The following is a 13,624-nucleotide window of genomic DNA, read 5'->3' on the forward strand; positions in this document are numbered from 1 at the left end:
GTAAATCGAGTTTAGAAAAATATTTTTTTCCTTTCAATTGGTCCAAATGATCATCAATGAGCGGGGTTGGGTAATTATCTCGAATTGTTATTGCATTCAATGCTCGATAGTCTACGCACAACCTCACGTCGCCTGTTTTCTTCCGTACTAACACAATTGGACTCGCGTACGGAGAGTTACTTGGTTGGATAATCTTATCTCTAAGCAAAGTGTCTAAAAGTTCCTTCAATTTTCCTTTATCGGCGAAGGAGAGTCTCCTGGGGCGAAAGCTAATAGGCTGCGTATTTTTTAACTCGATCGCCATCTCGAAACCGGTAGGAGTAATGCTGTTATTATCGCAAGAGTTTAGTGCTTCGAAAAATAAATTTTTAACAGCCTCGGTTAAGCCCGACATTTCGGGGTTTATATCTAAATTTTTTATTGGGTCCGTTGACCCATCGACGTACTGAATCTGTAAAATTTGTTTTTCGAAATCGTCGACACACTCTATTTGGAATTGTTGTCCTAGTGTTATTTTTAACGAAGGATTTAATATATAGTCTCGTCCCAAAATAACGGCGTAATACATAGTAGTATCCGGAACGATTAAAAATTTCATGAAAATATCTACATTATTTATACAAACAGTCGTTTCAAAAATGCCTTCAACGTTCAAAGGTGAACCATTGATCCCGCTAAACGAATCTGTACGTTGATAAGGTGACCGAAACGCTACGGGTATAAAACTAGACTTAATCAAACTGACGGGGGAACCTGAATCGATCATAGCAGATAGAGAATAATCACAAGTATTACCATCGTGAGTATGCAGCGAAAATTTAAATGGTACCATAAATGGAGTCTGCGTCGACGTTGGTTGTACCAGATTGACAGTCGTCGGCCTCGATGATCCCTGCCGTGACGCTCTGGGTAGAGAATCGTTGCTTTCTTGCCGGTTTTGTGGGCAGCTATCGACTTTGTGCGACCGGCTTCCACATTTGAAACACGATCCCCAATCACGCTTTGGCTGGCGGCAATCTCGTTGTAGGTGACCACTGGTATTGCAATTATAACATTTATCTTCACGACGAATTCCTTGAGACGTCGTTCCTGCCCTCTTCGTTATCGCAGGCCACTTCACTTCTTTCCTCTCTTGAATAAGTTTCGGATCCTCCAATGTCAGTTTCGAAAACGCTTTCAGCATTTGATCTGTTGTTTCGAAGCATTGCATCCTTGCCTGGTTCCGCAATTCGGTGTCAGATATACCATCGATAACAACGTCAATTAACTCTTCCTGGTCGATACTGACTTCTTCGGCTAGTGTCAGTTTATCGTGAAAATAATCGGCGAAAAATTCATTTTTCTTCCAAATACGTGCTTCTAATTTCCTTCTTAACGACAGTTTGTTCGGACGGTGATCGAACAGTGATTGTAGCTTTTCAAAGATTCCCGAAACGGATAGCGATACGTTAGTTGATCGTGCTCGAAACCAGTTCAACGCCTTCCCTCTTAATCGTTGGTGGATCAACAGACGCGTCGAATTTTCGTCTAATTCATACGTTTGCCTCAACAATTCTACTTGCCGCTTCCAATTGCCAAAATTGTCGCCATCGCCCGAAAACTCATTCAGTATTTCGGCAATGTGGCGTATATTCACGGATCGTCCTGAAACATTACCGACTTCGGGTCGCGAAGGTTGGATCAAATCGCGTTCCAATCGCATCAATCGTATTTCACGTTCCAAAAGTTCTTTTTCCCGTCGGAGGAGTTCGAATTCGCGAGCACTAACGGCATTGTTCTCTTGAACTGTTGCTTCCCCAATTAACAAAGATGTATTTTCCACTATATCGTCTCGTTCTGTTAAACCGTCTTCCCGCAATCCTTGGAGTTCTTCTACGTATTCTTGCAGGTGATCGTCACAATCTGGAATTTCGGCTTGTAGTCGTGTGAGCAGATCGTGCTTCGAACCTCCGCTTGCCAGATTTCTCGAACGTAGTAAGATTCTTAATTCCGAAACCGTGAAATCACTGATGGATTCTTTCAAAATTGGCAGTCTTGGCATTTTCGAAATATTCTCAATAACCAAAATAAGGCAAAGTCAAACAAAAGATGAAACACGCGAGAACACTGTTTCTTAAACAAAATTACCAAACGGATAAAAATTTCACAAAAGATTCTTTGTTCTAACCAGTCCAAAATATCCTGAAAATGACTATTGAAAACTTCCACTACTAACGAAATCAATACTAAACGGATAGCCCAAAATTTACGGACGCGCTAACTAAACTCGCGACCTGTTTCCAAAAAAAAAGTTCAGTTATCCCACTTCTGATACTGTAGAGTGGAAGGGTCTTTTCAGGAAGCTAAATCGTGTAATTTAGAAAGATGCTTTATTAAATGTTCTCTGCCAAGTCTGAACGTGAACTGAACTCGCTTAACGGACAACTCAAAACGAAAACTAGTGTCGGCGGTTTTTCACTCTGACCTTATAGCTCGAGTCGTCGTCGATCAGTTATTGTGTCGAAAAACACGGGGCGACGACCGCGCGCCACAACATTGTCTGAGGAACGACAATCCTTCCTCGCGCAACGGACACACGCTTGTATACAAGGCAGCGCAAGGTGTTTCTTTTACAATAATATCGTATCTTCTATCGTATCCTATCCTCTATCCTATCCTATCCTCTATCATATCCTATCCTCTATCCTATCCTATCCCCTATCCTATCCTATCCGCAATTCTATCCTCTATCCTATCCTATCCTCTATCCTATCCTATCCCCCATAATATCGTATCCTCTATCCTATCCTATCCTCTATCCTATCCTCTCCTGAATCCTATCCTATCCTCAATCCTATCTTATCCTCTATCCTATCTTATCCTCTATCCTATCCTCTATCCAGTCCTATACTCTATCCTATCCTATCCTCTATCCTATCCTATCCTCTATCCCATCCTAATCTCTATCCTATCAATCCCCTATCCTATCCGCTATCCTATCCTATCCGCTATCCTATCCTATCAACTATCCTATCCAATTCTCTATCCTATCCTATCCTCTATCCAATCCTATCCTCAATTCAATCCTATCCTCTATTCTATAATATCCTCTATCCTATCCTATCCTATCCTCTATCCTATCCTCTATCCTATCCTCTATCCTATCCTCTATCCTATCCTCTATCCTATCCTCTATCCTATCCTCTATCCTATCCTCTATCCTATCCTATCCTCTATCCTATCCTATCCTCTATCCTATCCTATCCTCTATCCTATCCTATCCTCTATCCTATCCTATCCTCTATCCTATCCTATCCTCTATCCTATCCTATCCTCTATCCTATCCTATCCTCTATCCTATCCTATCCTCTATCCTATCCTATCCTCTATCCTATCCTATCCTCTATCCTATCCTATCCTCTATCCTATCCTATCCTCTATCCTATCCTATCCTCAATTCAATCCTATCCTCTATCCTATAATATCTTCTATCCTATCCTATCCTATCCTCTATCCTATCCTCTATCCTATCCTATCCTCTATCCTATCCTATCCTCAATCCTATCCTATCCTCTATCATATCCTATCCTCTATGCTATCCAATCCGCAATTCTTTCCTCTATCCTATCCTATCGTCTATCCTATCCTATCCTCCATAATATGGTATCCTCTATCCTATCCTATCCTCTATCCTGTAATATCATCTATCCAATCCTATTCTCTATCCTATCCTATCCTATTCACTATCGTATCCTATCCTCTATCCTATCCAATCCTCTATCGTATCCTCTATCCCAACCTACCCTCTATCCTATCCCATTCTCTATCCTATCCTATCCTCTATCCTATCCTATCCTCTATCCTATCCTATCCTCTATCCCATCCTAATCTCTATCCTATCAATCCCCTATCCTATCCGCTATCCTATCCTATCAACTATCCTATCCAATTCTCTATCCTACCCTATCCTCTATCCAATCCTATCCTCAATTCAATCCTATCCTCTATCCTATAATATCCTCTATCCTATCCTATCCTATCCTCTATCCTATCGTATCCTATCCTCTATCCTATCCTCTATCCTATCCTCTATCCTATCCTCTATCCTATCCTATCCTCTATCCTATCCTATCCTCTATAATATCCTATCCACTATCATATCCTATCCTCTATCCTATCCTATCGTCTATCCTATCCTATCCTCTATCCTATCCTATCCTCTATCCTATCCTATCCTCTATCATATCCTATCCTCTATCCTATCCTTTCCTCTATAATATTGTATCTTCTATCGTGTCCTATCCACTATCCTATCATGTCCTCTATTCTATCCTACCCTCTATCTTATCCTATCCACTATCCTATCCTATCCTCAATCCAATCCTATACTCTATCCTATCCTATCCTCTATCGTATCCTATCCTCTATCCTATCCAATCCTCTATCCTATCCTCTATCCTATCCTATCTTCTATATTATAATATTCTCTATCCTATCCTATCCTCTATCCTATCCTATCCACTATCGTATGCTCTATCCTATCCTATCCTCTGTCCTATCCAATCCTGTATCCTATCCTCTATCCTATCCTGTACTCTATTCTATCCTATCCTCTATCTTATCCTATCCACTATCCTATCCTATCCTCAATCCAATAATATACTCTATCCTATCCTGTCCTCTATCCTATCCTATCCACTATCGTATGCTCTATCCTATCCTATCCTCTATCCTATCCAATCCCCTATCCTATCCTCTACCCTATCCTATCCTCTACCCTATAATACCATGTATCCTATCCTATCCTCTATCCTATCCTATCCTCTATCCTATCCTATCCTCTATCCTATTCTATCCTCTATCCTATCCTATCCTCAATCCAATCCTATACTCTATCCTATCCTATCCTCTATCGTTTCCTATCCTCTATCCTATCCAATCCTGTATTCTATCCTCTACCCTATCCTATCGTCTACCCTATAATACCATGTATCCTATCCTATTCTCTATCCTATCCTATCCTATCCTCTATCCTATCCTCTATCCTATCCTCTATCCTAACCTACCCTCTATCCTATCCTATTCTCTATCCTATCCTATCCTCTATCCTATCCTATCCTCTATCCTATCCTATCCTCTATCCCATCCTAATCTCTATCCTATCAATCCCCTATCCTATCCGCTATCCTATCCTATCCTCTATCCTATCCTATCCTCTATCCTATCCTATCCTCTATCGTATTCTATCCTCTATCCTATCCAATCCCCTATTATATCCTTTGTCCTATCCTATCCTCTACCCTATCATTTCCCCTATAATATAGTATCTTCTATCCTATCCCATTCTCTATCCTATCCTCCCCTATATAATATCGTATCTTCTATCGTATCCTATCCTCTATCCTATCCTATCCTCTATCATATCCTATCCTCTATCCTATCCTATCCCCTATCCTATCCTATCCGCAATTCTATCCTCTATCCTATCCTATCCTCTATCCTATCCTATCCCCCATAATATCGTATCCTCTATCCTATCCTATCCTCTATCCTATCCTCTCCTGAATCCTATCCTATCCTCAATCCTATCTTATCCTCTATCCTATCTTATCCTCTATCCTATCCTCTATCCACTCCTATACTCTATCCTATCCTATCCTCTATCCTATCCTATCCTCTATCCCATCCTAATCTCTATCCTATCAATCCCCTATCCTATCCGCTATCCTATCCTATCCGCTATCCTATCCTATCAACTATCCTATCCAATTCTCTATCCTATCCTATCCTCTATCCAATCCTATCCTCAATTCAATCCTATCCTCTATTCTATAATATCCTCTATCCTATCCTATCCTATCCTCTATCCTATCCTCTATCCTATCCTCTATCCTATCCTCTATCCTATCCTCTATCCTATCCTCTATCCTATCCTATCCTCTATCCTATCCTATCCTCTATCCTATCCTATCCTCTATCCTATCCTATCCTCTATCCTATCCTATCCTCTATCCTATCCTATCCTCTATCCTATCCTATCCTCTATCCTATCCTATCCTCTATCCTATCCTATCCTCTATCCTATCCTATCCTCAATTCAATCCTATCCTCTATCCTATAATATCTTCTATCCTATCCTATCCTATCCTCTATCCTATCCTCTATCCTATCCTATCCTCTATCCTATCCTATCCTCAATCCTATCCTATCCTCTATCATATCCTATCCTCTATGCTATCCAATCCGCAATTCTTTCCTCTATCCTATCCTATCGTCTATCATATCCTATCCTCCATAATATGGTATCCTCTATCCTATCCTATCCTCTATCCTGTAATATCATCTATCCAATCCTATTCTCTATCCTATCCTATCCTATTCACTATCGTATCCTATCCTCTATCCTATCCAATCCTCTATCGTATCCTCTATCCCAACCTACCCTCTATCCTATCCCATTCTCTATCCTATCCTATCCTCTATCCTATCCTATCCTCTATCCTATCCTATCCTCTATCCCATCCTAATCTCTATCCTATCAATCCCCTATCCTATCCGCTATCCTATCCTATCAACTATCCTATCCAATTCTCTATCCTACCCTATCCTCTATCCAATCCTATCCTCAATTCAATCCTATCCTCTATCCTATAATATCCTCTATCCTATCCTATCCTATCCTCTATCCTATCCTATCCTATCCTCTATCCTATCCTCTATCCTATCCTCTATCCTATCCTCTAACCTATCCTATCCTCTATCCTATCCTATTCTCTATAATATCCTATCCACTATCATATCCTATCCTCTATCCTATCCTATCGTCTATCCTATCCTATCCTCTATCCTATCCTATCCTCTATCCTATCCTATCCTCTATCATATCCTATCCTCTATCCTATCCTTTCCTCTATAATATCGTATCTTCTATCGTGTCCTATCCACTATCCTATCATGTCCTCTATTCTATCCTACCCTCTATCTTATCCTATCCACTATCCTATCCTACCCTCAATCCAATCCTATACTCTATCCTATCCTATCCTCTATCGTATCCTATCCTCTATCCTATCCAATCCTCTATCCTATCCTCTATCCTATCCTATCTTCTATATTATAATATTCTCTATCCTATCCTATCCTCTATCCTATCCTATCCACTATCGTATGCTCTATCCTATCCTATCCTCTGTCCTATCCAATCCTGTATCCTATCCTCTATCCTATCCTGTACTCTATTCTATCCTATCCTCTATCTTATCCTATCCACTATCCTATCCTATCCGCAATTCTATCCTCTATCCTATCCTATCCTCTATCCTATCCTATCCCCCATAATATCGTATCCTCTATCCTATCCTATCCTCTATCCTATCCTCTCCTGAATCCTATCCTATCCTCAATCCTATCTTATCCTCTATCCTATCTTATCCTCTATCCTATCCTCTATCCACTCCTATACTCTATCCTATCCTATCCTCTATCCTATCCTATCCTCTATCCCATCCTAATCTCTATCCTATCAATCCCCTATCCTATCCGCTATCCTATCCTATCCGCTATCCTATCCTATCAACTATCCTATCCAATTCTCTATCCTATCCTATCCTCTATCCAATCCTATCCTCAATTCAATCCTATCCTCTATTCTATAATATCCTCTATCCTATCCTATCCTATCCTCTATCCTATCCTCTATCCTATCCTCTATCCTATCCTCTATCCTATCCTCTATCCTATCCTCTATCCTATCCTATCCTCTATCCTATCCTATCCTCTATCCTATCCTATCCTCTATCCTATCCTATCCTCTATCCTATCCTATCCTCTATCCTATCCTATCCTCTATCCTATCCTATCCTCTATCCTATCCTATCCTCTATCCTATCCTATCCTCTATCCTATCCTATCCTCAATTCAATCCTATCCTCTATCCTATAATATCTTCTATCCTATCCTATCCTATCCTCTATCCTATCCTCTATCCTATCCTATCCTCTATCCTATCCTATCCTCAATCCTATCCTATCCTCTATCATATCCTATCCTCTATGCTATCCAATCCGCAATTCTTTCCTCTATCCTATCCTATCGTCTATCATATCCTATCCTCCATAATATGGTATCCTCTATCCTATCCTATCCTCTATCCTGTAATATCATCTATCCAATCCTATTCTCTATCCTATCCTATCCTATTCACTATCGTATCCTATCCTCTATCCTATCCAATCCTCTATCGTATCCTCTATCCCAACCTACCCTCTATCCTATCCCATTCTCTATCCTATCCTATCCTCTATCCTATCCTATCCTCTATCCTATCCTATCCTCTATCCCATCCTAATCTCTATCCTATCAATCCCCTATCCTATCCGCTATCCTATCCTATCAACTATCCTATCCAATTCTCTATCCTACCCTATCCTCTATCCAATCCTATCCTCAATTCAATCCTATCCTCTATCCTATAATATCCTCTATCCTATCCTATCCTATCCTCTATCCTATCCTATCCTATCCTCTATCCTATCCTCTATCCTATCCTCTATCCTATCCTCTATCCTATCCTATCCTCTATCCTATCCTATTCTCTATAATATCCTATCCACTATCATATCCTATCCTCTATCCTATCCTATCGTCTATCCTATCCTATCCTCTATCCTATCCTATCCTCTATCCTATCCAATCCTCTATCCTATCCTCTATCCTATCCTATCTTCTATATTATAATATTCTCTATCCTATCCTATCCTCTATCCTATCCTATCCACTATCGTATGCTCTATCCTATCCTATCCTCTGTCCTATCCAATCCTGTATCCTATCCTCTATCCTATCCTGTACTCTATTCTATCCTATCCTCTATCTTATCCTATCCACTATCCTATCCTATCCTCAATCCAATAATATACTCTATCCTATCCTGTCCTCTATCCTATCCTATCCACTATCGTATGCTCTATCCTATCCTATCCTCTATCCTATCCAATCCCCTATCCTATCCTCTACCCTATAATACCATGTATCCTATCCTATCCTCTATCCTATCCTATCCTCTATCCTATCCTATCCTCTATCCTATTCTATCCTCTATCCTATCCTATCCTCAATCCAATCCTATACTCTATCCTATCCTATCCTCTATCGTTTCCTACCCTCTATCCTATCCAATCCTGTATTCTATCCTCTACCCTATCCTATCCTCTACCCTATAATACCATGTATCCTATCCTATTCTCTATCCTATCCTATCCTATCCTCTATCCTATCCTCTATCCTATCCTCTATCCTAACCTACCCACTATCCTATCCTATTCTCTATCCTATCCTATCCTCTATCCTATCCTATCCTCTATCCTATCCTATCCTCTATCCCATCCTAATCTCTATCCTATCAATCCCCTATCCTATCCGCTATCCTATCCTATCAACTATCCTATCCAATTCTCTATCCTATCCTATCCTCTATCCAATCCTATCCTCAATTCAATCCTATCCTCTATCCTATAATATCCTCTATCCTATCCTATCCTATCCTCTATCCTATCCTCTATCCTATCCTCTATCCTATCCTCTATCCTATCCTCTATCCTATCCTCTATCCTATCCTATCCTCTATCCTATCCTATCCTCTATCCTATCCTATCCTCTATCCTATCCTATCCTCTATCCTATCCTATCCTCTATCCTATCCTATCCTCTATCCTATCCTATCCTCTATCCTATCCTATCCTCTATCCTATCCTATCCTCTATCCTATCCTATCCTCAATTCAATCCTATCCTCTATCCTATAATATCTTCTATCCTATCCTATCCTATCCTCTATCCTATCCTCTATCCTATCCTATCCTCTATCCTATCCTATCCTCAATCCTATCCTATCCTCTATCATATCCTATCCTCTATGCTATCCAATCCGCAATTCTTTCCTCTATCCTATCCTATCGTCTATCCTATCCTATCCTCCATAATATGGTATCCTCTATCCTATCCTATCCTCTATCCTGTAATATCATCTATCCAATCCTATTCTCTATCCTATCCTATCCTATTCACTATCGTATCCTATCCTCTACCCTATCCAATCCTCTATCGTATCCTCTATCCTAACCTACCCTCTATCCTATCCTATTCTCTATCCTATCCTATCCTCTATCCTATCCTATCCTCTATCCTATCCTATCCTCTATCCCATCCTAATCTCTATCCTATCAATCCCCTATCCTATCCGCTATCCTATCCTATCAACTATCCTATCCAATTCTCTATCCTATCCTATCCTCTATCCAATCCTATCCTCAATTCAATCCTATCCTCTATCCTATAATATCCTCTATCCTATCCTATCCTATCCTCTATCCTATCCTATCCTATCCTCTATCCTATCCTCTATCCTATCCTCTATCCTATCCTCTATCCTATCCTCTATCCTATCCTATCCTCTATCCTATCCTATCCACTATCCTATCCTATCCTCTATCCTATCCTATCCTCTATCCTATCCTATCCTCTATCCTATCCTATCCTCTATCCTATCCTATCCTCTATCCTATCCTATCCTCTATCCTATCCTATCCTCTATCCTATCCTATCCTCTATCCTATCCTATCCTCTATCCTATCCTATCCTCTATCCTATCCTATCCTCAATTCAATCCTATCCTCTATCCTATAATATCTTCTATCCTATCCTATCCTATCCTCTATCCTATCCTCTATCCTATCCTATCCTCTATCCTATCCTATCCTCAATCCTATCCTATCCTCTATCATATCCTATCCTCTATGCTATCCAATCCGCAATTCTTTCCTCTATCCTATCCTATCGTCTATCCTATCCTATCCTCCATAATATGGTATCCTCTATCCTATCCTATCCTCTATCCTGTAATATCATCTATCCAATCCTATTCTCTATCCTATCCTATCCTATTCACTATCGTATCCTATCCTCTATCCTATCCAATCCTCTATCGTATCCTCTATCCTATCCTACCCTCTATCCTATCCTACCCTCTATCCTAACGTATCCTCTATCCTATCCTAGCCTCAATTCTATCCTATCCTCTATCCTATCCTATCCTCAATCCTATCCTATCCTCTGTCATATCCTATCCTGTATCCTATCCTATCCTCTATCCTATCCTATCCTCTATCCTATCCTATCCTCTATCGTATTCTATCCTCTATCCTATCCAATCCCCTATTATATCCTTTGTCCTATCCTATCCTCTACCCTATCATTTCCCCTATAATATAGTATCTTCTATCCTATCCCATTCTCTATCCTATCCTCCCCTATATAATATCGTATCTTCTATCGTATCCTATCCTCTATCCTATCCTATCCTTTATCATATCCTATCCTCTATCCTATCCTATCCCCTATCCTATCCTATCCGCAATTCTATCCTCTATCCTATCCTATCCTCTATCCTATCCTATCCCCCATAATATCGTATCCTCTATCCTATCCTATCCTCTATCCTATCCTCTCCTGAATCCTATCCTATCCTCAATCCTATCTTATCCTCTATCCTATCTTATCCTCTATCCTATCCTCTATCCAGTCCTATACTCTATCCTATCCTATCCTCTATCCTATCTTATCCTCAATCCTATCCTATCCTATCCTCCATCCTGTCCGATCCTCCATCCTATCCAATCCCCTATCCTATCCTCAATCTTATCCTATCTTCATTCCTATCCTATCCTCAATCCTATCCTATCCTCTTATAGTATCCTATCCTCTATCCTATCCTCCATCCTATCCTATTCTCTATCCTATCCTTTCCACTATCGTATGCTCTATCCTATCCTATCCTCTATCCTATCCAATCCCCTATCCTATCCTCTACCCTATCCTATCCTCTACCCTATAATACCATGTATCCTATCCTATCCTCTATCCTATCCTATCCTCTATCCTATTCTATCCTCTATCCTATCCTATCCTCAATCCAATCCTATACTCTATCCTATCCTATCCTCTATCGTTTCCTATCCTCTATCCTATCCAATCCCGTATTCTATCCTCTACCCTATCCTATCCTCTAACCTATAATACCATGTATCCTATCCTATTCTCTATCCTATCCTATCCTATCCTCTATCCTATCCTCTATCCTATCCTCTATCCTAACCTACCCTCTATCCTATCCTATTCTCTATCCTATCCTATCCTCTATCCTATCCTATCCTCTATCCTATCCTATCCTCTATCCCATCCTAATCTCTATCCTATCAATCCCCTATCCTATCCGCTATCCTATCCTATCAACTATCCTATCCAATTCTCTATCCTATCCTATCCTCTATCCAATCCTATCCTCAATTCAATCATATCCTCTATCCTATAATATCCTCTATCCTATCCTATCCTATCCTCTATCCTATCCTCTATCCTATCCTCTATCCTATCCTCTATCCTATCCTCTATCCTATCCTCTATCCTATCCTATCCTCTATCCTATCCTATCCTCTATCCTATCGTATCCTCTATCCTATCCTATCCTCTATCCTATCCTATCCTCTATCCTATCCTATCCTCAATTCAATCCTATCCTCTATCCTATAATATCTTCTATCCTATCCTATCCTATCCTCTATCCTATCCTCTATCCTATCCTCTATCCTATCCTATCCTCTATCCTATCCTATCCTCAATCCTATCCTATCCTCTATCATATCCTATCCTCTATGCTATCCAATCCGCAATTCTTTCCTCTATCCTATCCTATCGTCTATCCTATCCTATCCTCCATAATATGGTATCCTCTATCCTATCCTATCCTCTATCCTGTAATATCATCTATCCAATCCTATTCTCTATCCTATCCTATCCTATTCACTATCGTATCCTATCCTCTATCCTATCCAATCCTCTATCGTATCCTCTATCCTATCCTACCCTCTATCCTATCCTACCCTCTATCCTAACGTATCCTCTATCCTATCCTAGCCTCAATTCTATCCTATCCTCTATCCTATCCTATCCTCAATCCTATCCTATCCTCTGTCATATCCTATCCTCTATCCTATCCTATCCTCTATCCTATCCTATCCTCTATCCTATCCTATCCTCTATCGTATTCTATCCTCTATCCTATCCAATCCCCTATTATATCCTTTGTCCTATCCTATCCTCTACCCTATCATTTCCCCTATAATATAGTATCTTCTATCCTATCCCATTCTCTATCCTATCCTCCCCTATATAATATCGTATCTTCTATCGTATCCTATCCTCTATCCTATCCTATCCTTTATCATATCCTATCCTCTATCCTATCCTATCCCCTATCCTATCCTATCCGCAATTCTATCCTCTATCCTATCCTATCCTCTATCCTATCCTATCCCCCATAATATCGTATCCTCTATCCTATCCTATCCTCTATCCTATCCTCTCCTGAATCCTATCCTATCCTCAATCCTATCTTATCCTCTATCCTATCTTATCCTCTATCCTATCCTCTATCCAGTCCTATACTCTATCCTATCCTATCCTCTATCCTATCTTATCCTCAATCCTATCCTATCCTATCCTCCATCCTGTCCGATCCTCCATCCTATCCAATCCCCTATCCTATCCTCAATCTTATCCTATCTTCATTCCTATCCTATCCTCAATCCTAT

At 40.1% G+C, this 13,624-nt stretch overlaps 1 protein-coding gene across 1 annotated transcript in view; it reads right to left on the bottom strand.

Moving 5' to 3' along the window:
• Positions 1–2,256: 2,256 nt before the first annotated feature.
• Positions 2,257–13,624, bottom strand: part of LOC143363355 (uncharacterized) — a 122,680-nt gene continuing 111,312 nt past the window's right edge. Inside the window, exon 2 of the mRNA XM_076803952.1 lies at positions 2,257–2,273. Within this exon, the coding sequence (XP_076660067.1) occupies positions 2,257–2,273 (17 nt within the window). The remainder of the gene's footprint in view (positions 2,274–13,624) is intronic.

This window comes from Halictus rubicundus, unplaced genomic scaffold (genome assembly GCF_050948215.1).
Source record: "Halictus rubicundus isolate RS-2024b unplaced genomic scaffold, iyHalRubi1_principal scaffold0038, whole genome shotgun sequence".
Taxonomy (NCBI): domain Eukaryota; kingdom Metazoa; phylum Arthropoda; class Insecta; order Hymenoptera; family Halictidae; genus Halictus; species Halictus rubicundus.